A 26,549-nucleotide genomic window follows, 5' to 3' on the forward strand; every position below is an offset into this window, starting at 1 on the left:
GTAAGAAAAAATATGGCACAGTATAATTCACAACATAACGTCTCTCTCTCTCTCTCTCTCTCTCTCTCTCTCTCTCTCTCTCTCTCTCCATTTTGATTGATTCTCAATCACCGGTAAATATTCATCCTTAGCTATTTAGCATGTGTTTTAAAATACACGTGGCTAAAAATTACTCATTTATTACATGTCACGTGTTCTGATACTGTACGTTTATCACACGCTTTCACACTCACAGGAATTATAATTATATTGTTAAATGTCTCATGTCTCACCGGGTAGATTAAGACGAGTCTTTTTATCGCTCCAGCTCTAACTGGAATTTTCCTGGCGTTAATTATGCAAAAAACTTTTAAAAACAAATTATTTTCCCCTAATGTTTGAGAGATTCTAACTCTGTATAAAACTTGTCTAAAAACACTAATCGCATAGCAACTGTATCACATGTTCTATACTAGAAGGATTCCTATATGTACAAATTCACCGGTACATATTCATCCGAATTCGAAGCAACAGAAGCCCTTGTTAGCTAAGAATTAAGGCACAAAAAGAGCAACAAAAGAAGAAGCTTTCTCTCTGCAATCAGTTCTGTGGATACGAGAAGTACCCACCCATGCACCATACACAGAGGATGCAATTACACAACAAGGTATCCAAAACACATTCTGCAGACACCCTATTCAATCAGTCACTCGCATACATCAGACAAAAGAAAGCACTTATGCAACAAAGAATCGCACACATTTATACCTCACCGGTCAGTCCATCCATATGTGCTGCATAAATATCAAATTCAGTGGCGCACACTCCTGAGAATGCAACTTAAACAAAACAAGCAGGGTATGACACGGAGCACGGAACTGCAGCAGCCGTCCGTCCCCGGCTTCTTATGGCACAATGTACACGGTACTCGAGCAGAGTAAGTTATGGGTCCCGAATAAAGGGTCCAGTACATAAAAAGTTATACATGTTTAAACAGGTATCATACATCAATACAATTATGTCAAGTTCTCACATTTTTACTAAACAAGTTCAATCTTATTCATTCATTCTTTCATTTATAATATAACAAGTGAATTATCACAGTAAAATACATTCATGTAACTTCATTTGAGTCCGTACTCACCAAACCTCATTCAAACACACTCAGCGACAGATTTACTACCCATTCATAAAATAAACCCACAATCCATTCATAAAATAAACCCACAATGGAGCGTTTCACCGGGATGGGATTCATCCGCTTGTGCAGCAGTGTGCACAATATTGAGATTACATTGTTACAAGTTCAAAACACAGAAAAACAAACAAAAATGATCCGTCTCTGTTCCTTCTCTTTAAGTCCTGGGATCCTCTGGAGTTTTCCCTCTCCTTGTAATTTGCAGTTCTTTTGATGTAACAGTTAGACATATATTGTAGTCACCTTCAACAAATGGACAGTGACTGTTGTCACTCCCACGGAGTGGTCCGACCCCTGCCCCGATGTCAGACGGGCCCTGGGTCCCCATTTAGCTGGCTCGTCTCCTTCTACTGATCATGGCTTGGGTTGTGAGTAAACTTCTTGGGGACCACTGCCTTTAAACATAACGATATACCATTAGTAAGTGTGAATTAATCTAAATGATGTTTTTAATAACGCCACGATGTAAACGATCTCCATGGACTTAGCAAGGAAGTCCGATAAAGTATTTTCAATTCTATGGAATTGTAAAGAGCACATGCTATAGATGGTGACCAGATTGTTCCATATACTTTGTTTTACTTATGAATAATTTCAAGTGAGAAATCAATTATTTATTTTAGACTGACTAAGTCACATTTTAATCATAAATCACAAGGAAACAAGAAATCATATTGACGCCAGCGTCAAATGGGCCGCAAAAAATATATTTGATGTATGAATTATTGGTCGTTTACATAAAAACACACCACAAAGGAGAAAATAAGAGTTGGTTGTACTAATTTTTATGGTAAATTTTAATATACTTTCAGCAACTTGTTTTGAAGTTTAACATTTTACTATAATCATAAAGAATCGATTTCGTTACTGTAAGCATTTCTAACGGAAATTGTATGATCATTGCCATAGTATGAAGTAATGGAGAACACATTGATTTATACATACTCTAATACAAAGTTCAACTCATCATTTTTCTCTTGGAGATTATGTATTTCAAGCCATTTTGGTTTTTTGGTTGTTGCATTGTATTGAATGAAAACTTAATGCATTAGTTTAATATATGATTTCAAGAGACCTCATAATAAAATAAAAATGGATTAGTTCAAATTTTGCAGTCAATTTAAATTTTCATTTCTGTCATATTCTTGCGTAAATAATTGATATAATGTCATTTTATGATATTTTCTACCACATTTACAAGGAAAGTAATAAATACACACGCAGAGTCATTTTATTTGACACGGCAAATAGAAATTCAAATATATCATTAATATAAAATTTAATGACATTCAGGTCTTTAGTATTTTAGGTCTTAAGTATGTCCCGCATACCGATCCCGATGCATTGTTTTGAGAAGAATGAAAAACTCAGAAATTTTCCGAATAGATTATAGTCTCGATAAAAACGCGCCAAATACGACAATCTACTAAGTATGACCTACTTTTCATTTAGGAGTAAAACAAAAAATATGTGATTTTTTCTAAAAGGCATAACACATATTTCTACATGCAAATTTACTTTAAACTCCTAAAAATAAGCATAGTATTAATTCTAATAAAAAAGAACTATCCCGCAGAAACGCAGTAACAATATTTAAATGTGTATCAAATAACGGACCGCCTTCCGGCGGCCCGTAATCAGGCCGCCTAAGAGTACATGCACGAAACGTCACTGGGCAATGACCTTTTTCTCCATTGCGATAGAGAACACAGATTTTGGCTACGTCACTGGGCAATGACCTTTTTCCAGATTGCTTAGGATATACACATTTTGACTACGTCACTGGGCAATGACCTCTCAATGTAAAAATGTTTGTTATACGTGTAGCTTGTGAATTTGTTAAGTATGGGATAGTGTCTGCAGTTTACAATTTCTGAGAGCTACCTGTATTTGCAAAATTTATAGGAGAGTACCTGTGATATTAATTTGAATTTCCATAATAAATTCTTATAGGACAGATCATTATCCAATGTGTGAGTTTTGTGTGAGTAATAACGTTTTAATGAATGAAATGGAGTTTTATTCAGTTATGGAGCAAAAAGGAACTTCATGAATCGAGTATTCAGTGTGGCCATTAATTATAAGACGACTTCAGTTGTTTCATGGGGTTTATATTTTCATCACTCAATGAACCTTTTATTTCCAAATAATGACACTTATTTATAAGAAAAAAAAGGTAAGATTCCATGTCCACCTCAAAGACGATTTACCAAGGTCATTGGTTCTCACTTGCTAAGGACAATTAATTTCTAGAAGGTTGATTGAGAGGAAAGAATGGAAAACCCGCTGAATTCAAGCCGAATGGACCGACTTAAGATCTTTTGACTTTAGAATTTAACTGTATGGTAGAGTTTTTCGAAATGGTCAAAATATCTTTTCTTATGATAGTTTTAGCTATCTATTGCAGCATTGATTTGATTTGGCCAATATTCGTTTATCGACAGATGAAGTTCATATCTGGATGGTTAACATCTGTTAATAAATAGCTTATATTCCATTTGAAAATAAAAATGACTGCTTGTTATGACCCAGTTTTGTTTACTAATAAAATAACTTGCTACAATAAGCTACATAAAAATTCGTATATTCTGACAAATTTTAAATCATCAACATAATTACCAAACATCTTTCCACCATATCTATATTTTGCTACAAAAAGCTCCACATGGTCAAAGATATTTCATGTTGAATATCCACAGATATTTTAAATGGTTATCATTTATATACAAATGGTTATACAGTGATGCAGAGAGCAACCCATACATATGAATAAGTATATTTACAGTTATTTCAATGGTTAACAATTGTTTGGTGAGAGCAATATTTCATCCCCCACTCCCCCCACCATGGTCAACATCGGTTTATCATGCAATATTACGACAAGATTTGGACATAATATCTTACTGTTTTCGAAATGAATACCTTAGAATTTCAAAATTTTCACAACATCCTTCATAATGCGGTACCAATTTCCACAAAATTTAAAATATATTACAATATTCAACATGGCTGCCTGCCACATCCTCAGACCCCTAAAGGAGATCGGGAATCATCGACTGGAATTTACAGAAACAAGAAATTACGTACCTGAAAAGGCTCGTGGTCCCCTCTTTGGTCCAGGTACTCTGACCCACTAAGGCGATTTGTTCTCCTAACCCAAATTCAGAATCTTATATATACTAAAAAATGGGGGCATTTAAGGTGATTGAACGAAGAGAGTGGTGATTGGTGGGAAACTAGGGCAGTGTGTTTGCGTGACATACAGTCTAGGGCTGATTGACCCGACCCCAAAAATCTGAATATGCAATGTTACGTATATTGAATTCCAAAATGGCTGACTAGGTCAACGCCCCTTTATACTGGAGGTTGTTGAACCAAGCTTGGATCGTTAAAAAAAGGGAGAGATTGATTTTAAGTTAGGACAGAATAGGAAAATGAATGATTTTTAAAAACATTTTTGAGGACTTTCTCTCATTTTCATGAAATCATTGATATTCATATCGGTACATATATTTGAATAAACTATTTTACTATATTGCACTGGGAAAACGTGGTATATATGTTTACGTTCCTGTAAACATCCGATGGATGAAGGAAATATCACGGCGAAGGCTTGTTTTGGTATTAGCATTAAGGTAGAAGCAGGTCCATGTCATGTCTATTTCAATATCCAATGTTATCATGTGAAAGTAGGGTGCATCTTTTGAACAATGCGTTACTTTGATCAATAAGCGTATGAGATGTTATGGTAAAGATGATATGATAAACTCACTTTAGTCTTACACAGTAGGATGATCTTGGTCCTGGGCACTAAAAAAAAATATAAAATATAAGATAAAAGCTATTTATTGTAACATGGTTTATGGACAGTAATAATTATTATGTTTAGAAATTAAGCTGCGATATGATGACTGAAAATGGTTTTTATTTTAAAAATTTAAAAAAAAATGATGACGCTGACTTTATCGATGTCGATGGTTGGAATTCAAATAAAAAGATGTTATTGAATTGTTTATTTGTAATAAATAAAGGAACACAATTGGCATTGGTCAGTTAAATATTGAAATCGAATACTATTGGTCAGTTGATAATCAAATCGAATACTATTGGTCATTTGAATATTGAAGTAAAAGTCTATTGGTCAGTTAGATATTGAAATGAAGTACGATTGGTCAGTTAAATATTGACACCTTATACTATTGGCCAGTTAAATATTGAAATAGAATACTATTGGTCAGTTGATAATCAAATAGAATACTGTTGGTTATTTGAATATTGAAGTAGAAGTCTATTGGTCAGTTAGATATTGAAATGAAGTACGATTGGTCAGTTAAATATTGACACCTTATACTATTGACCAGTTAAATATTGAAATCGAATACTATTGCTCAGTTGATAATCAAATAGAATACTGTTGGTTATTTGAATATTGAAGTAAAAGTCTATTGGTCCGTTATATATTGAAATAGAATGCGATTGGTCAGTTAGATTTTGACACCTTATACTATTGGCCAGTTAAATATTGAAATAGAATACTATTGGTCAGTTGATAATCAAATAGAATACTATTGGTCAGTTGAATATTGAAATTGAAGTCTATAGGTCAGTTACATATTGAAATTGAAATATTGACACATGATACTATTGGCCAGTTAAAGATTTAAATAAAATAATATTAATCAGGTCAATTTTGTAAGAGAATACAATTGGTCAGTTAAAATAATATTGACATACAATATTATTGGTCATTAGATTGATAAATTTAGGTCTTAGTCGGTACATGTACATTGCAACAGTTTTGTATTGGTCTGACACCTGAATAATACGCAATAAATTGGTCAGTATAACAAAATAGAATTGTGTAGGTAAGTTTATATTGAAGTAGAATGAAATAGGTCATTGTATGGTAATAGTAGGGTATCGGTCATTGTATCGTAATAATTGTGTGTCGGTCATTTTATTGTAATAATTGGGTATCGGTTATTATATTGTAATAACTATGTGTCTGTCATTGTATTGTAATAATTGTGTATCGGTCATTGTATTGTAATAATTGTGTGTCGGTCATTGTATTGTAATAATTGTGTGTCGGTCATTGTATTGTAATTATTGTGTATCGGTCATTGTATCGTAATTATTGGATATCGGTCATTGTATTTTAATAATTGTGTGTCGGTCATTGTATCGTAATTATTGGATATCGGTCATTGTATTTTAATAATTGTGTGTCGGTCATTGTATCGTAATTATTGGATATCGGTCATTGTTTTGTAATAATTGTGTGTCGGTCATTGTATTGTAATAATTGTGTGTCGGTCATTTTATTGTAATAATTGTGTATCGGTCATTGTATCGTAATTATTGGATATCGGTCATTGTATTTTAATAATTGTGTGTCGGTCATTGTATCGTAATTATTGGATATCGGTCATTGTATTTTAATAATTGTGTGTCGGTCATTGTATCGTAATTATTGGATATCGGTCATTGTATTGTAATAATTGTGTGTCGGACATTGTATTGTAATAATTGTGTGTCGGTCATTGTATTGTAATAATTGTGTGTCGGTCATTTTATTGTAATAATTGGGTATCGGTTATTATATTGTAATAATTATGTGTCGGTCATTGTATTGTAATAATTGTGTATCGGTCATTGTATTGTAATTATTGTGTGTCGGTCATTGTATTGTCGGTCATTGTATTGTAATAATTGTGTGTCGGTCATTGTATTGTAATAATTGTGTGTCGGTCATTGTATCGTAATTATTGGATATCGGTCATTGTATTTTAATAATTGTGTGTCGGTCATTGTATCGTAATTATTGGATATCGGTCATTGTATTGTAATAATTGTGTGTCGGTCATTGTATTGTAATAATTGTGTGTCGGTCATTGTATTGTAATAATTGTGTGTCGGAAATTGTATTGTAATGATTGTGTGTCGGTCACTGTATTGTAATAATTGTGTGTCGGTCATTGTATTGTAATAATTGTATGTCGGTCATTGTATTGTTATAATTGTGTGTCGGTCATTGTATCGTTATTATTGGACATCGGTCATTGTATTGTAATAATTGTGTGTCGGTAATTGTATTGTAAATATTGTGTGTCGGTAATTGTATTGTAATAATCGTGTGTCGATGTAGGTATTGTAATAATTGTGTGTCGGTCATTGTATCGTAATTATTGGATATTGGTCATTGTATTGCAATAATTGTGTGTCGGTAATTGTATTGTAATGATTGTGTGTCGGTAATTGTGTTGTAAAAATTGTGTGTCGGTAATTGTATTGTAATATTTGTGTGTCGGTCATTGTATTGTAAGGATTGTGTGTTTGTCAGAGTAATGTAATAATTGTGTATTGGTCACCGATTGTAAAAATTGTGTATCGGTCACCAATTGTAAAAATAGGGTATTGATCATTGTATTGTAAAACTGTTTATTACAGTATTTTGTAATTGAAAAACATGCATAATATTGGTCAATTTAAGAAGATTTTTATTGGCAAATTTTTGGTCATATATTAAGAAAAGAAGATACATGCATTATTGACTGAACACTTTTATTGAAACAGACTTATATTACATGCATAAAATTTGTCAGTGTTTTTAAATAGATAAATGACAAATGCATTACCAATAAATTGGTAATATTTTGAAATAAAGGATTTTGTTGTTGTATCAATTAGCTGGTCTGCTTTTATGACATGCGTTGAGATAATTAACCACGACACATGTTTCTATGCATGCTGCTGATTACATAGTTAGCAGTGAGCGGAGTGGTTTGGAGTCAACAACCTCATGTTTTCTTTGAGTCATTTTAAAATATATATTTAATGGACGTATGGAGGATGAGTGAGGCCGATGCCCTGTTTTGTATGGTGGGCGTCAAACGAGTACAACGTTCTTCTTAATCTAGATAATCGATATCTGTTCGGGGGAAAAATCCATTCATAGAAGATATTCATATCCAGGTTAAGATTATGTCAATCTTTTTGACAGTCAACTATGAATATTTTATGGTTACAATAAATAAAGAATTTATGTATATTTTATTTGGAAAGATGAAAAACAAAAAAAAATTTCTCTTAAATTGGTATTCCCCTGAAGCGTGGAAGGCATTGATCGGTACCAAATATGTCATGTACGTTCAGATTATCTAATGCTTACTAGATCTGGCACCAATACACAAAGTAATCACGGAGAGAGAGAGAGAGAGAGAGAGAGAGAGAAAGAGAGAGAGAGAGAGAGAGAGAGAGAGAGAGAGAGAGAGAGAGAGAGAGAGAGAGAGAGAGAAAGTCAGTTGCAAAAAAACCAACAACTAAAATGAGTGTAAGTATGAATAACGTGTCTTAAAGATAGCTTTTCTTTCCTGTTTTAAGAAGTGTATAACGCTCATCAATTGGCGATTCCACTCACGGTGTATACCCACTCTTTGCCTGACAATCAATGCGCGGCAGTGAACGAGCGGTCAGTGACCCCGGGACATGCTCTCCTCGGCACTTAGTGAATGTCAAGGACGCCCAGTCGGGCTTTTAATGGGTCGATACCACTGAGAGGCACAATGATAGTGTCGTATTGCTTTAAGAAATGTGAGAGAGAGAGAGAGAGAGAGAGAGATATTGGGAATTATATTGTTTCAGAAAAAAAGAAATGAAAAAAAATGGCACAATAAATTCATATCTATAAGTACAATACTTTCTGCTCCTGATGTATTCAATGGTGTCCTTTTTTAGCTTATCTCACGAAATAAGTTGTCTTCGAAAATAAAAATGCAGGAAAACACAAATTAATTAGATGCATAAGTATGTGTTGAGATAAATTATGCTACTCTCGATCGTTTGCTACATTCTGCAGGCACGTAGCATCAGGGGGGCCCCCACTTTTTTGGAAGTTATTAAAAAATTGATATGAAAATAAGGAAATGAGTAGTCAAATTGTAGTTACCCTCCCCCCCCCCCCGGAATAGGAGTTTTATGATTTGGAGGAAACAAAATTTTGGTAGGGAAGAATTTTTTTGGAAGTATAGTTGAGTTAAACCCCCCCCCCCGGATTAGGATTTTGAAGATTTTTGGAAACTTTAAATTTCTCTCTTTTTTTCCTTGGCAAGATTTTTTGGATGGGTCTGGCCCCCCCCCCCCCCCCCACTTTCAAAAACGATGCTACGTGCCTGTTCTGTCAATCTGAATGTGTATCTCTTTTGATCGGGACCCCCCCCCCCTCGATCCCCCTCCCCTGTCCCTAATTGTACTTCCTCTTCCACGAAACGTCACTGACCCAGAGAAAAAGGCAGGGAAGTGTGAACATATATCTGATTATTACAAAGTACATGCATTTGTACATCAGTACTTCACGGTATGTCAGTAAACGTAGATTAAATATTGCCGAGTCCTCTACAGTATAGTATGTACATGTGTCCACTATCCACAAAGATAGGTGCATCTTTAACCAGTACAATACCGGTATATGCTTGATTTTTTTTCTTTATTCCAACAATTAAATCATTTTCTGTGAATCCCTTGACTTTAGGCCTCTTCGTGGCAGGTGGCACATAAAGCAGCCACACAGACTCAGTCCCTCCAGGCAGCCCCATCCTTTGCTTTTGCCACCACTGTCCTCCGAGACAACTTTATCTTTTTCAGCTCACTCTCTACTGTTCTTCGCTATGTTGATTTTGGCCCGCCCCTTTTCCTTTTGCCATCGGCCGTCCAGAAGATGCTTTCTCTGGTAATGTCGTGCTGGTCTTTTCTGAGCACATGGCCGATCCATCTACACCCTTTTCTTGAGAACCATGCCTGTATAAAGGTAGCGAGCATTGCACTGACGAAAACAAAACCTACATTAGAGAGTTGTTTATTTTCCCCCATGAAAATAATGAAGTAATTGTTGAGTCAAAGAACAATAGTGTCTGCATAAACATCACCTACAAATTAGTCTACAAGTTATGAAATTCTATGTTTTACAAAACCTACAGCGACCTATAAAAATCATGGACTGCACAAAATACTGTGGAACGATTTGGGCTAAAATAAAATTCGATTATTCAATTTTTAGAAGTTTATGTTTAAAATGCTAAAGGTCTTTCTAAAAGTCAACTAAAATATATGTGTCAGTCGTCGACTTATAAGATAAGCAGAACTTGTAATGTTTTTGTCATGTTAGCAAAGCTCATGCCATTTATTGACATATTGAGTGCAAAACTGAACATGGAAAATATTTATGTTTGAAAATAAGATAATCCAAATTAACAGGAAAATAAATATAAACGAACTGCGTGTGTTCATAACGAACAAACAAAACTTAAAACAGAACTTTTATCAATATATTTGACCAGTGTAAATAAAACATGGCACAAGATATTTGAGTTCTAAGCTGAAAACTGACGTTCCATTTTGGTTAGGCTTTACAAATACCTAATGAAATATTGTAAACATTAAAAATGGAAAATAACATTCGTCTTCATGCCCCTTTATGCCAATTATAAAACCAGTAATGGTAAGTCTATTTTACGTTGATTGCATGATAATTATCATTAATTTATTTATTATTCATGTTACTTTCTACAATTAGAATGGACACAAAACCAGTGGCTTGCGACGATGGCATCTATGCGGTGAATTAATAGTATTATCCTGTTATCAGGAACACTTTTCAGACAGAAGTCACAGAACTGAACGCAACAAGCAATCAATGACTTAAATAAAATTTTAATATATATTAATTTCTTCATGAAACTGAAGGCAACAGTTTTACAAACATGATTAAAATAATATATTGTGAATGGAAACCGGTATGCATGAACATTACCATATTAACTATAGCAATGAATGAAAGAATGAAAGACATTTTATCAATATTAATCGATCAGTCAATTTTATAGCTTTTGATCTAAATTTCTGCTGTATGCGCAAACCCTACAGGGTATAGAAATGGTTGATCATATGTACAGGAATCAGCGCGTGATATTTCTTCACACTTAGTGTCTATCCCTTTGGCGAGTTGTCGCTCTTTCCTCTCATGCGTCTCGTTTTGAGTTCGTTTATCAGAGCCAATGCTACAAACATCGGATTCGTTTTTACTATCACTCTCACAATTATTATCACTCTCACAATTATATCCGTCAGTGGTATTTCTCAACGGTAGTGAGGGACTTTTCACTGACGGCGAAATTGGAGGACGATGTTCTAAATTGCACATTCCCTGAAAAGATTGTTTAAAGACAGACTCGTCGTTAAGGAACTGATCAACAGGGGGCACTCGCCGCCGCTGCTGCTCCACGGCCAGCAGGAGCTGTCTGAGCGGTTCCAGGTACTCAAACCCATCCGAACCACTGAGTCCTGATTGGGTTTGGGTACCCGTGGAGTGATCACAGTTTGACGGCTCTTTTCGGTTAAGAGTTTCATAAAAATGGTCTTGTACACCGGGTAGAGCGCCTTGGTCAGATGCCTGACACTCGACTCCATGTTGGGGTGGAATGTAGTTACTATCATGAGCAATCCGATTTACACTGTCACTAGCAGTCATTATTTGTTTAGAATCACAGGACTCTGGAATGCATTCGTTGGCTGAATTTGTATTTTCTCCCATAAACACCCAAGAAGTCACACGTTCCCCGGACAAATTCACGAGATTTGATTTCTTCTTCACTGGATATGGATTTTGCAAAATTACACTTTTTGGAGCTGCTTGAGAATCATTTTGAGACTGAACAATGTGAGTAGTTTTTACGCTTGGTACGTCCAATTTTAAGTTATTTTGTTCATGAGCAGGTGATTTTGGAGCATCGACGATAACTCCACTGTCGTTGGACTCATTGCTGTCGGTCTTGGTACACTGACACTTATTGTCATCACCATCCAATCCAAATGTAACTTTGTTTCTGACAACATCACTCGGTTTTTTCTCCAGCTGATTGTAGAAGTGATTTTTAGTGTTAAGTTTTTCGAAGTTTCTGATTTTGGAATGCATTGATTGGGAGTATTTGTGTTTGATTTCGTTGAACGCTTCAGAGGATGTCATGCTGAATTCATCATCGGAAGGGTAATCGTAGAATATTCTTCTGTTTCGGACATCGCCATTCTCGACATCCACAACCAAATTATGCTTGTACAAGGAATCCATCTACATACAAAACAAAACAAAGACGTGAATCTCCACTAAACATTTATGTATGTACATGATTGTACACGTATTGTACATAATACCGTACACATACAGTTTGTGATAGCCTATGACAGATCAACATGGAAGTCCCTAGTGACGGCCTTATTGTGCTAACCAGCACGAAGAGAATTAAGTGAGTACATTTATGATAATGTCTTTCATACAGGACTGTTGAATTATATTATTGCATACCTGACTTGGAACAGACGGATATCGCTGTATTGACTTAGATCGGCATTGATAGACTATAGCAATAACTGTTGCGATCACAACAATGGACGTCGGCACAGCAATGAGAGTTATCACTAAAGGATTGAACAGTCCTCCCCACCAACTGTCATCAGAGGGGGGCTCTTTTCTGGAGGTCAGTCTACTCACAGGAACTACCACCTGAAATCATTAAAAAGGAAATATTGTTAAAACTCATGGAAGGAAAAGCTGAAACAAGTTTTTTATTCCAAAGAAATAATACACTAAAAGGACATACTGGATATCCTAATATTGCGCTCATTTTGATGTCCGACATCTTTTGAAACGCCATCTCCGCGAGTGAGGCGCTGACCACTATCCCATTGTATGTTACAAGGAATATGATTTCCACCCGCTCTCCAGACTTTCTCTTGATGTCTTTGATCTAAAACCAAGAAGGGACATCTCAGGTAAAGTTAAAATGCTTTAAAATTGAAACAAATGTTTTGGGGCAAATGCAATACTTACTTTAACGAATATTCCAGTGTCTTTTGTTCGAGTTTTTGAAGAAGACCTGCGCCTTCGCTGAGACATCCCTTCAACGTAGATTGTAGTGAGGCCTTGAATCAAAAATAAAAGTATTCATTAAATGCCAAACAAAATTTTGTTTTAAAAAAGCGAAATAGTAGTTCAAAAAATCTACCGAGTCTTTCATACCTTCTTCTAGTTTTTCTTTAAAGTGTTCCTGAGAAATATCTATTCCTAATTTAACATCAATTTCAATGACAAGAAGGTTATTTTCTGGATAAGGATACACTGTTATTGACGGAGATGTCACTGCAACTGTGGATACAGTTGGTGGTAAAGTTGGTTTCGCTTTCAAAGAGACACCTGAACTTTCAGTGGATCCCGTGTCACTCGACCATTTCACTGAACTGTCAAATCTAATGTGCTCTGATGTTGATATAGTTGAGTCACTTGACAATTTCATTGAACTATCCAATGTAATGTGCTCTGATGTTGACATTGTTGAGTCACTTGACCATTTCATTGAACTATCCAATCTAAAGTGCTCTGATGTTGAAATCGTTGTTTCAATTGAATCTTTCACTGAGCTATCCATTATAAAGTGCTCTGATATTGAAATCGTTGTGTCACTTGAATCTTTCACTGAACTGTCCATTCTAATGTGCTCTGATGTTGAAATCGTTGTGACACTTGACCATTTCATTGAACTATCCAATCTAAAGTGCTCTGATGTTGAAAACGTTGTGTCACTTGAATCTTTCACTGAACTATCCATTCTAAAGTGCTCTGATATTGAAATCGTTGTGTCACTTGAATCTTTCACTGAGCTGTCCATTCTAAAGTGCTCTGATGTTAAAATCATTGTGTCACTTGAATCTTTCACTGAACTTTCCAATCTAATGTGCTCTGATGTTGATATCGTTGTGTCACTTGAACTTTTCATTGAACTGTCCAATCCAATGTGATCTAATGTTGATATTGTTGTGTCACTTGACCCTTTTACTGAACTTTCCAATCTAATGTGATCTGATGTTGATATCGTTGCTATAGTTTTTATTGTCGAGGCATACAAATTCCAGTTGTAGCTGATTGTGGGTAAAAATGCAGATTCTGAAATGCTAGACTGAATTTCCGAATGATCACTTGTGTGTTTTTGCTGCAGATGTATGCTTTCTGAAACCCATTCGCTCCTTTTGGATGGTATGGCAGATAACATTTGGTTATCTTTCAAAGATTTGTCATTTGACAGACCTATCGTATCTGAATCAAACATCACCGTTAAACTCGGCGTTTGAAGAATCTCCGGTGTGAATGTCGTTTGCTCTATCATTGCATTCGTTACTGCAATTTCATGAGTACCCAACATATCTTTAATCATGGATGATCCAACGTATTTTGTTTCAAAGGGAGTGACCCCTCTTGAAAACGAGACTTCAAGTAGAGGTCGATCAGATGAATATAACGATGAAAAATAAACACCGCTGCTTTCTCTATCAAAAACATCCGATTCTTCTTGAACTTTAACTGATAAGTCTGCATTTGTGGCGATTACACTAGAACACGACGTATGATCTGTGTTAACTTGGGACTGTACATTTGATCCGGCAACAGACATGACTACTTGACTCATAGTTCTAACAGCATCGTCGATAAGATGTGAATGAACACTGGAAAAACTCGCACTAATTGTTGGAACATATATAGGATAACTGGACAGCAAATTGTTGTATGTCGTCCTTAAGTCTGATGTCACCTGGTACATATACTTTGTTTCAATGGACGACTGAGCAGGCAGAGTCTCTGCATGTGATAAATTTTGTATTTGAGTATTAGCGTACATAGGCATACTTGATAATATCGATTGTGATGCAATTTCTGCATTATTGTAGTTGACTGAAGACATTATGGAATAATCTGTTGTATCTAATGGTTTTACGGTTCTGTTTTCAACTCCTCTTCTATTGGCAAATCTGGACATTTTAGTATTAAGTGGCGTTTCTTCGGATGTAAAGTTCGAACTAGTTTTATCATAATTAACCGAAGACTCCATAGTCGGAACTGTCAGTTTGATCACAGTGCTGTTTAAGACACCAGATGAAAAATATCCCCCAATTGTTGAATGCAATGAATACCCCACAAGGTCCCCAAAACTGGAATGTATTAGAGCGGAAGGTTTGGTAGTCGTTGCATTACTAGTAGCAGAAGCAGTGCTGAGCAAATCATCAACTGTAGTTGGAAGTTTACTTTGATAGGCATAAATTGCATGGGTTTCTGAGCTGAGTTTGTTTTCCTTAAAACTACTGAGTAGATTGTAATCTGCTGAACTTGCTAATTGAGAGCTCATTGTTTTAACAAGTGTTTTGGAAAAGACGCTGCTCATCTGTTCTCCAGTTTGTTTACTCTGAGCGTCGATAGCTTCCTCACTTGCTGAAAGTGCTGATAACAATTCTGCAGAGTTATCAGTAGAGATGTGCAAAGGTTCTTTGGTGGTGGTCCAATGATCCCCATCCCCTGGGTCAGAGTTATAGGAACTCTGCAAATCTTGAAGTATGCTGCTATAGAAGGACAAAGTGACGCTGGAATGTATGGTCTGTTTCACCGGTGATACTATCTGTTCAGAGGTGCCGACATGCACCGACTGAAACATAACCGTGTTGATGGGAGTTGCATTGAATTCATCGTAGAAATAAAGTGGGGTTAACAGTTGGTCGCCTGGCGTATAATCAGTTTTCCTTTCTCCTACTTTTGAACTAGTTTTCCATGTATTTGTTCGAAGCACTTCAGTTGTCGATGAAAAATGACTTTCAGTAGTGTTTGGTTTTCTTACATCTAAACTAGATTTAATTTGATTTACTTGAAACTCAGATTTTGATGAAAAATGATTTTCCAGAATTCTCGACTCCTTTACTTGTATGCTAGATTGAACTACGTCGATAGAGTTTGTTTTTAACTCTGTCTCGGTTGATAAAGGATTCATAATATTGTTCGATAGGGATTCTCTCTCTCGTAAACTAGATTTTATTTTTTCAATCATATCAGTTTGGAAATCTGTTGTAAAACCATGCTTTTTGGCTTTCGACTCTTCCATTTGTTTGACAGATTTCAACAGGGCAAGAGTATTCGTTTGAGGCAGTAAGTCGGTTGAAAAAAGATTCGCCTTAGTAATTGATTCGTGTGAAAAAGTTGGTGTTTCAATTTCATTTGTGTTAAATTCTGTTGTAAAATGATCTCCGCTAGATCTCAATTGGTCAAATGTATTTGTTTGAAACACTGTATCGGTTGAAAAGCGAACATTCATAGATTTCAATTCCGTCTCTAGAGAACTAGATTTAAGTTTGTCTTTTTTACTTGTTTGGAAATCAAATGTAAAAAGACTTTCCCGAGAAGTCGACTCTTCCACTTGTGAACTAGATTGCAGTTGGTCAATGGTATTTGTTTGAGACTTCGTATTGGTTGGAGACAGATTCGTCACGGTCATTGTCTCCTGTGAACTTGATTTCAGTTTCTCAATTCTGCTTGTTTGAAACCCTGTTGAAAAAGGATTAATTATAGTTTTCGATGCTCCTAATTGTGTGCTAGATTTTGATTTGTAAGTTGTACTTTTTAGATAACCAGTATCGGCTGTAAGTAGATTTATCAAAGTTTTTGATACTTTTACTTCTGAGGAAGTTTTATATTGGTCATTTGTATCTGATGGAAAATCTGAATTTGTTGAATAGAGATTCGTTGTAGCTTTCGACTCTTTCATCTTTAAGCTAGGTTCCAAAGCATCAATTGAACTCGTTTTAAACTCTGTATCGAATGAAGAATGCAATGCTCTTTCCACAGCTTTAGTTGTATTTTCTTCTTTATGTGTACTTGTAGGGATAATTCTGTGGGTTTGGACAGAGGATGACATGATGGCGGATGTTTGAATTTGTTTGTTCGGAAGAGCAGTCATAGTGTCTGAATTTATAACATTACTGAAGATATTATTTGAATAAGTGTCACTCCATGAGAGTTCTCTTCCCGTACTTGTTGATTCAGTTTCTTCTTTTTCAAACGGACTATAAGCAAGCCTGTCACTCTCACCAGTTGAATGAAAATGAGCAGTAGTAGGAATAGTTTCTGTTGATTTTGAAGAGTCCAGCACGTCAGATAATCCTAAGATGGTTGTTTCAGAAGGTTGAAGTAAATGTTTGTCATATGAACTATCTTCAACGTAATACGCTGTATAGAATTCCAAATAGGTGGTGGAAATAGATGACGCAGATTTGTAATTTGTACTTGTTATCTCATTTTCTGCTATGTTCCCGCTTCCACCTTTGTTACTTTTTATAACCTGTATGGGAACTGTTGTCCTGTGGTTTTCGGTGAGAAGCACGTATGTCTCAGTATTAAATGATTGTTGAAGTCCATAGGGTAGAGAGCTGTTATGACTTTCTGTTAAACTGTGCTTCGAGGTATTCATTGAAGAAACTTTAAAAGGAAGAGCATGTTCAGTAGAAATTTTTGGCTTAGGAAACACTGTGTGATCCGATGCATGCGCGGTGGAATTAAAGTTTCCTTGTGTTTTGCTGCTACTGTCTTTTGCTGATGATTTTTTCCGAGACGAGAAGAGTTTTGTGACAGTTTCTTTATGAACAGATGTTGGCCATTCGATCACAACCAGTGACTCCATAGGTGCGGACGGAAAAGTGTTAGAAATTGGTGCTGGTATTGGAGACAATATTTCATTCAACAGCAAGTCGGATGAAAATATTAAGGATGATGGATACAGTGTTTGGTCGCCTACAAACTTGTCGACTGAAGAAAACGAATGGTCAATGCCAGAGAATGATGTCTGCAACGAATAGGACAGTGTTTCTTTGTTAGAATATGATTTGAACGACTCGGATGTTGAATAAGAGGAATGCGACATTTCAGCCATGTCCTGATTTTCCTGTAAAGAAGACACATTTGGATGAGGTAATAATGATGCCTTTGAAGATTTGGTTGGGGCTAGCTTTGTGTCAAGACGGCTCGATGATATTACTGAATTAATGTTTGAAAGTTGTGTGCTCATTGAGTTTAGTTTGGGTATTGAATCCATCCTGGAGTTACTGTTGTTTGTTCTCGGGTCTGAACTACCCAGTGTCGTGTCATTTTTATTTTGTCCCTCTGCCAAACTTCCCCGTACCAATGCACTCGAAGAGGTCCAAATTTGGTCATAGTTACTTGATGGGGTCTGTTTGTCAACTGCATTGACTAACGATGTGATTTCCGTGGCTGAAGGAGGTTTTTCTAAAAGCACAACTATATCCGAGTATTCTTGATTTTGTGAGAATTCCGGATCGCTGGTATATTTAGAGCTTGAGATCCCGTACCAATCACCGGTAGTTTCCTCAAGTCTAGTAAACACTTCTGATGACGATTGTATGTATTGTAATGATACGTTTGATGTCCTTGGATAAGTGGTTGGATTAGAACTGGGCCCTGTCTGATTGGTCGAGAGATATTGCATTGATGATTTCAAAACTTCTGAAATAAAAAAAAAAAACCATATACGTAGCTGATTTGTGTTAAATGTATACAATATGTTGTCAATGTTTTTTCTTTAAAGTTTTGTGAAATCATACACATAAATATTAACACTTCACTAAAGTGTTTACTACGAAATCCACTTGACATCGGAAATTGTTCATCTACATTCGTATCGATAAATCTAATGGCTAGAGATAAGTTGCCTTTCCATGAAAAATACGGACCAAATGACGTAATTTTGGCACCGTAATACTTGTAACTATTCGCTCTAAAGAATAATATGGGCCTATTAATTATACGATATTCAATGAGCAAGTTCAACACTTGAGGCTAATTACAGCTCTTGCTACAACCGATTTCACAGCACGCTGATGCAAATGCGATCTGTAATAATTACCATGCTGAATTTGACACTTTTTAGTCGGGCTCGAAAATCACGCTGCAATAAAAGTAACGCACAATCTGATGGGAAGTCAATGATATTCCAGCAGGGATGAATCATAAAAATGCATTTCAAACAGAGCATCTGCCAAATTAAAGAAACAGTTCTGCTCAATATCCTGAGTATAGTAAGTCATGACTCAGAACTACTCTGGAAATCGTTAAAATTTTTAAAGCGTGCAATGAAAATAAATCTTATCGTATCAATCAGTGCAATTCATAAAAGCCGTTTGTTGTGTACAAAATTAATGTTTTTCTTGTGTATTCTACACGCAGTTGTATTTCCATGAGAAGCTCTCATACGTTGATTGACTGGGATTCCTAAGTCACGGCATCTACGATCTAGTCCATGTTAAACACTTAAAAGACTTTCTCCGCGACCTGAACCACTTGAAATAACGGAGCCTCTTCTATTTCAAACTTACTTCACACAATTGTCACTTAGCCATTGTCAACAGGAGTCTCAATGCTGGCAAGTCAGGGAAATAAAACTTTCGCTTTTTGGGGGGCAGCGTGTGATAAAATTCTATCAGATTTTCCTATCAGAATACTACTGTGTAGTAAGTCTGTATATGATTCGCATTAATCCTATTTTAGAGGAGAAATTCAGTTCGTATAAAGACCGCATGGGTCCACATTTTATTCAGTCATCCGGATGAACCTATAAACCCAACGGACAATTTAAGGAGGAAAAGAACCCCAAAATCTCATATTATTTTCATTTTGTTTGATGCTTAATAATACAAAATAAAATAAAAATATAACTTTCATGAGGCTGGAACAAGAAACACCCTCATCAATATGTAAGACAGATAACCCCTCTCGAACTGTGACACTTTTATTATATAAGCTTCGTGTTTTTGGTTAATTAGTTGGCGAGTTGTTGTCGTATTCTCTCAAAGTCTCGGCAGGAAAACATTGAAATGGATGGGTTTTGATAAGACTCGTTCTAAAAACTCAGTTTCATTTACATAGCGTATGTTTTAAATGAAAAACTTCACAGCTCATTTCTGAGGTATTCAAATAATGTTCCAATTCTTGAAAAAAAAGTAAACGAATAATGATTATGTCTATAAATAAATATAAAGCCAGATTTCGCAAAGTTATCACACCAATATAAATTCTGCTGAGAGAAAATGCAATCAAATTAGAATATTAATGCTCATAAAAATTGACAAGTACTTTTGTTGAGTACTTTGATATAAGTTTGACAGACATCTGTTTCAGAAAATGGAACTGGGAGATAAGAGCCAGAGATGGTTATCATGGTCCCTTGTTGAGGCATTGTGGGTCGTGACGACAGGGCGATACCAGGAAGGAATTCCGAACACAGCTGTACAACCTGACCTTTGATAAAGCTCCACGAGTTCCGACCTTTGATAAAGCTCCACGAGTTCTGAATCCCATTACACAGTTCGTTTTATATAGGGTATTGCTATTATCATGGATATTATGTAACTCTCACTCTCTATGAGGACGTGTCACTCTGTTGTTTGTTTGCTTATCATGATTGAATTTAAATTTGATATTTCAAAATTTATAACCAATTAAGATATAATACATCTCTCTCTCTCTCTCTCTCTTTCTCTTTCTCTCTCTCTCTCTCTCTCTCTCTCTCTCTCTCTAGCTTTTTAAATATATTAAATATAACATGACTCAAATATAAAGAATGATCTTTTCTTAAATTTCAAAGACCATTGTAACAAATTGAAGGGATAAAAACCTGCAACAAAGCCTAGAAGAACGGAGCAGCTACTAGCAGAACCAAGATAAGACTCGGTGGGTCAGAATAAAGACGAATAGTGGGAGTCTGGAAGCAGAGAAGCGTGATTACTGGAGCCACACTGTGATTAATAAAAACACTAGGCACGGGCTGATAAGGAAAGTCATCAACATTCGGCGATGTAACCGCTGTTTTAATGGAGAACGTTATTTTATTTGCAGAGTTTTGTCTAAAACAACTTGAACTTTTTTATGTTTGAAAAATTGTATTTTTTGCACTAGGGATAAATATTTCAGCAAGAAAATTGAAATTTGCAGACAAGTGTGATGCAATTTATTTTAGAAACACGAGAATATCTAGAGAATTTTCAGAAATTAATTTTTTTAACATGATATCATGGAAACCATTCCAAAAAAGCTAGAAGAAGAAATTAATGTCGGGTAAAAAAGTGTCAACAATATCTGCAGGTTAGATGAGATACGGTGGCCAGAGTTCCCATTGACTAATTACATCACAGCCTTCTCGGTGTCGTCGAATTGACAAGTCAGGGTCTGAAGTTTCTCTGACTATTAGATAACATTCCCTCTTGACTGAACACAGGAAACAAAAGATGGCGCAGTTGGAGACAAGGGCAATCAGGAACTATTTGAGTGTTTAAAAAACTTGTTTATTTTGGATAGTGAAATTCTTTTTATAGTGTCTATTCAACTAGGATTTAAATATTTGAAACGCAATTATTTCGATTCCTGGCATCCCAGTGATTACCTATCAATAAGCACATTAAGCTATTCATGTACATATCGCTATCCATGTACATTATGCTATGGCCTAATATAAATTATCAATATCTTTAAAACAACGTATTAAAATACCTGTGGGACTGGCAAGACCATGGACGAAGTTGTATATGGTGACAATGACCAGTGCTCTCAGCCAATCGTTGACATTCCTCGGACATCTACCCATAATCCCAAAACACGTTTGTTGTATTCGATCACCAATTAAACTCCACAACATCGAATTTTCAAATGCTTTGTAATATCTCCATCTTGTTGGAATGAAAGCTCATGCTTCTATCCATGTTTACTGTTAGTCAAAATGAACTTTTTGAGAAACTGTTTTGCAGTTCCTCTGATAGCACTTCAACTTTCCCAAGCATCTTAAGCTTTTAGTACCTGTTTTGAATTTCTGTAGCAAAACATTACTTATATAACGGTGTGAAGTGAAGCAGCATGGAACCAGCGGCAATGAAAAACTTCCTGATCTAAGTCGTCGTCCCAATAACAGTTCAAAGAGACCTGCGCAGATTTTAATTGATCGTTAGCAGTTTTATCTTCGGCATCTTCTGTTGCATAACCCTCCCTAACTCCTCCCAAAAATTCGAATCACTAAGAGCACGTGTTAAGGGTGTTTGCATACCTCTTGTGTGAACACAAACTAGGTTGTAACCATATATTGTGGTTTCAAAGCACTCAGATTCAAAAACCCAATGCTTTCCGATTGCCCACTTCATTAAATTCTGAGAGTCACGTGGTGCAGATCACGATCAAAATCCAACAAAATACAACTCACATTGAATTGAAATGTGTTTTAGCATCCAGGAAGAGTCGGTTTATTTTTACCAAGAAGACTGGAAAAAAGGAAGTGCTTCATAATTATATAGATTTACATCCTCCTAACGTACGACGTACAGAAGTGCAGTAAACAAAAACAAAACAATGGTGACACATACAAATACACTCACGCTTTTAAAAGTCATAACTTTAAATGCATTTGTGTTTTAGTTTTTATTATTTAAGAAGGTCACAGAGAGATGACCAGTATATGTGTGTATAGTAGTGGGTGTGGTGGATTTTAGGGCAACAGACAATTTAACATATCACAGAGGTCTCTTCACCTGTAAACATCTAAGTCGTTCTTATCAGTGATCAGATGTTTTTGTTTTTGTACCATTATAAGAGTACGTATATTGTTGATAAACTTTGGCAAGAAAGAATATGTACAACGCAAAGAAATTCTAAATATGGTTAATGTATTTATAATTTTATATGTATAGGATATATGTCTCACAGTTTCCTTTTTTCCTTTAAAAAATAATCATAAAACGCCCTTTAATATCTTGAATACTCTGCTTAAGTATTTGGTTAGGAATCTGGGTCATCTTTTTCTGAGAAACATATTTTCAAACTCATACTTTTCCAGAAAAAATGATATTCCTTATGGAAGTATAAAAGCGTTTATCGATTTACAACCTCTTATTATGTGTTTGAGGGTGGAGACACCAAACGACAAGGGTTATTTTTAAGAATATCTTATTTTCGAGAAAAATGGTATTTTCTTTTATTTCTATGGAAAGTTTGATATTTGGTTTATTTTATTGATTACTTTACTACAACTTTATTAAAATGTTTCCTTTTAAAGGAGACTGTTTTAGTCTGAAAATGCCACGACCATCCACCACTCTTTAATCAGTTTTGGGGTGGTTTGGGGTGTAGATACGCCATGTCGAGTTGTTAATGCAAGCAAGGTACACTAAGGATCAGCAAAACAAAAACAAAAACAAAACCCACCAAACAAACACCATTTGCTGAAATGCTCAACTTCATGTATCATAATAATTCAGGTACTAGTACATGCAGATATGCAAAGAAGAAACATATATTATGATCCATCATCTATATATATTATTACAATAAGCTTTTATTTAGAAACTGATATTACAAATTGATAACTTCTTGTATGATATATCATAATAAACCCATCCATCTGTACTAGGAACCGTTCTGTATCAATGATCTCCATAACCCTTTCCAGGAGCCATTCCACGAAGATTCCCAAAAATGTCAGCCCCTCTAAGAATTTTCCCACGGGACAGGTTGCTGGGGGAACAAGAGGACAGCTCTGTACACCCACGCCAGCGGAGTGGGTCGCACGCTGTCCCCCTAACGGTCTGCATTAAATAGCGCCCTCTGTCCGACAAGTTCACGTCGATCACGCGGATTCCGGACTGTCAATCACTCATGTCATTTAAGGGGAGAGGGGGACGGTATAACAAACAAGTTTCTTGTGGTGACCTCTGATGTCCACTTAGATCACAATAAAGATCTTTTTTTTCAATGAAAGTGTTCGACGTATGATGTTTATATATGATGTTTATAAATATATATTAACGGCATTCGACAGTCTTCGCCATTACTGAACATTATGCAGACCATGGTGTTGGCTCTCTTCTGCTGGATATGTACAGGACACTTAGCGGGTAAATATCTTGCGCAGCTCCTAATGAATTTAAATATTATGTAACGACATGAATATCCGGGACTTTTTAGTTCTTACATAATTCTTTTTCAAATTGAATTCAAATTGTCGCAAGTTATATTTACTTAAAAAAAATATTTCTCGCCTCTTTACATACATGTAGCTTATCACGTGAGAAGTGTACACGTTTGATATAACGTCAACGTAATTATGTCAAAAATTGATGTGTGAAAACGTCTAGAAATCTGTTATGTTTTCTGCTAGGAAGTTAAATTAGATAGAACTCTAAATAAGAGATAACTTTTAAAGTTACTTTGGTAAACTGAGATTTTAGATTACGCGCGGAGCAAACATTGCATTTGGTTAGTTATTAAGGACTTTTATTGGGATAACCAGATTGACGATAAAATTGTTCACATGTGTTAACAAACTAATCTTTTTTATTGTTAGTAAACCATCGTTTGTTGTTTAAAATCAGCAGAATGTTTTTCTGACAAATAGAATAATTTTGTTTTTGCAGGGTCCTTTTTCATTTCTTCCAAGAGAAAGATAAAAACGAGAAATGATGAGGGTACTGGCAGTCTGAGTGATATTCTGGGACAAATGAACGAGTTGATGAACTTCGCTCTCTCCGTCGCTGGTCCATTGTCCGGAACAAGGAAAGGCCAATCAGACATTGTCAAAGACAGCTTTGTTTGTCCCTCGTATAAATGCTCCGATCAGATAGAACCCGGATGTCGGCAGTCCGTGTATTACGTCATTCAGGGACAGAGATGCATGGGTTGTGACGTAGACATCTGTAAAGTGGAGAGACGGAGGGAAAACGCTGGAAAATTATTGCGAAATCGTTCAAAACTTAACGTGGACGGGACCATTGAGAAACCCATTTCTGTGAATTCCATTGGTTTTGAAAAGCGCTGGCTTTTCCCGAGAAACAGACAACAAGAGCGGTGGGACCAGCCCAATTCTCTTTTTCCGGTGCTGACTGTGCCCGATGTCGATCGTCTACCCCCGGGGTCAGAGAATAGTTGGATTACCGGGTCCCTGTTCTAATCTCCTCGCCACCCCACCCTATGATCGCTATAATTCCACACACTCTAAAAATTAACCGACGAAGATTTTGTCGCATTCCATTTTGGCATAATAAAATGCGAAAATTGTATGTTTTTTATATCCGTTTGTACTCTAAACTTTTGCTTTATTGAGATATATATTTTAATAAAATATGATATGAATTATGATCTTGTTTTATCTTAATGTGATCACTTATACTCAGCCGGACTACGTGACTAGGGTTGACCCCCACACCAGTGTGGCAAGTGACGTGATCCACTCTCAGTGCACCAAATTGTATCCTATCTGGACACCATCTTCTTGAACATGGCAAGCACTTAATAAAAAGATTAAATTTAATCTGAGTGCATGTAGTCTAAGTGGAGGCAATTTTAAAACACGAATATAGGCTTTTAATTGATATGCCCTGTGGATTTGAAAACTGATACAAGGCGGTTGCATTGACCATTGCACGATTATTATGGCTGATTGGTAATATAATGTTTTATTGTCTTGTTTTTATTTTGAGTATTTTTGTTGAGATTTGTACATTCGTTCTTATATCACATATATTATACTATGGTATCACCAACAGACATTTTTTTTGGTCATATACGATTTACTGGTATATCTAACGTGCAACATTAGCGACTTCAGAACTTTGCTGTCACCCAAAATTACAAGGTACGAAATGAAATATTACAGAAAACCTTTGGTTTGTTACAATATTGTAAAAGCTGGATGTGTACTGATGAAGCAAAACTTTAGAGATGTCTGCACCAAAGTTTTCGTTCGTCTAAAGGGGGAAAACCATAGCGTGCACTTGAAAAAAAACCCATGTAATTATTAGGAGCAGTGAATGTTAGCCATCAATTTAAACGGCAATAGATATACTTCAATTTGTAGAATGTCCTTTTCGACATCGGAAATATCAATTACTGTATTGGCCGTTATATTCAGTGTGACGGCTTCTCGAATTAAACGTTATGGAGATATTTCCGTCATTTGGTTGTAGTGATTTCATGTTCAGTTCGGTTTTATTCTCACCACAAGACACTAAGACATTAACCATATACATTCGTTATCTCTGACATTTGATTTTCAAGGAAATACTGGTAAAATTCTTGATAAATATGAAAATGTAGAAATCTGTAGAAATTGAACAGAATAAGTAATGAATTGTAGTAAAACAACAAACCAATCAAGGCTAGAACACAGTGATGAAATGATTTATGAAAATGCCAAAGTGGAATTTTCCACACGTCAATAAGATGCCCACCTCCCCTCCCAAAGAAGAAAAAATCAGATGGTAGACCGTTTTTTGAAGAGTTAATAACCACTTTTGATATTGGCGACTCTCACCTGCTAGGTATTCTAACCTTAATGACAATTATTGTAAGGAAAGTAATTCAATTGTTGTAGGAAAAATGATTTCCTATGGTTATTTAGAATAAAAACGAATTTAGATCAATAAAAACTTACTAGAACAAGCATTCTGAGAGTATTGCATAAGC

General features: G+C 35.7%; 2 protein-coding genes and 2 long non-coding RNA genes across 5 annotated transcripts; 2 read left to right on the plus strand and 2 right to left on the minus strand.

Moving 5' to 3' along the window:
* Positions 1-1,028: 1,028 nt before the first annotated feature.
* LOC109618020 (uncharacterized) lies at positions 1,029-4,406 on the minus strand. The gene is made up of 2 exons (XR_004596712.2): positions 4,265-4,406; positions 1,029-1,572 (listed from the first exon to the last, which is right to left on the minus strand). It is a non-coding gene; the product is annotated as an uncharacterized lncRNA (long non-coding RNA).
* A 3,566-nt stretch (positions 4,407-7,972) lies between these two features.
* LOC136275243 (uncharacterized) lies at positions 7,973-21,603 on the plus strand. 2 transcript variants are annotated; one of them, XR_010713767.1, is made up of 3 exons: positions 7,973-8,152; positions 20,229-20,430; positions 20,695-21,603. It is a non-coding gene; the product is annotated as an uncharacterized lncRNA (long non-coding RNA). The 2 variants fall into 2 exon arrangements; XR_010713766.1 differs by lacking the exon at positions 7,973-8,152 and adding an exon at positions 12,899-13,000.
* LOC105323245 (serine-rich adhesin for platelets) lies at positions 10,868-21,741 on the minus strand. Its single transcript, XM_011422284.4, has 6 exons — positions 21,597-21,741; positions 13,248-18,557; positions 13,059-13,150; positions 12,829-12,975; positions 12,534-12,731; positions 10,868-12,299 (listed from the first exon to the last, which is right to left on the minus strand). The coding sequence occupies exons 1-6, from the start codon at positions 21,739-21,741 to the stop codon at positions 11,067-11,069; spliced, it is 7,125 nt and encodes a 2,374-aa protein (XP_011420586.3). The 3' UTR covers positions 10,868-11,066.
* A 1,766-nt stretch (positions 21,742-23,507) lies between these two features.
* LOC105323244 (uncharacterized) lies at positions 23,508-25,223 on the plus strand. Its single transcript, XM_011422283.4, has 2 exons — positions 23,508-23,983; positions 24,503-25,223. The coding sequence occupies exons 1-2, from the start codon at positions 23,929-23,931 to the stop codon at positions 25,033-25,035; spliced, it is 588 nt and encodes a 195-aa protein (XP_011420585.3). The 5' UTR covers positions 23,508-23,928; the 3' UTR covers positions 25,036-25,223.
* The last annotated feature ends 1,326 nt before the right edge of the window (positions 25,224-26,549 follow it).

The sequence above is a fragment of the Magallana gigas genome, chromosome 5 (genome assembly GCF_963853765.1).
Source record: "Magallana gigas chromosome 5, xbMagGiga1.1, whole genome shotgun sequence".
Taxonomy (NCBI): Eukaryota; Metazoa; Mollusca; class Bivalvia; order Ostreida; family Ostreidae; genus Magallana; species Magallana gigas.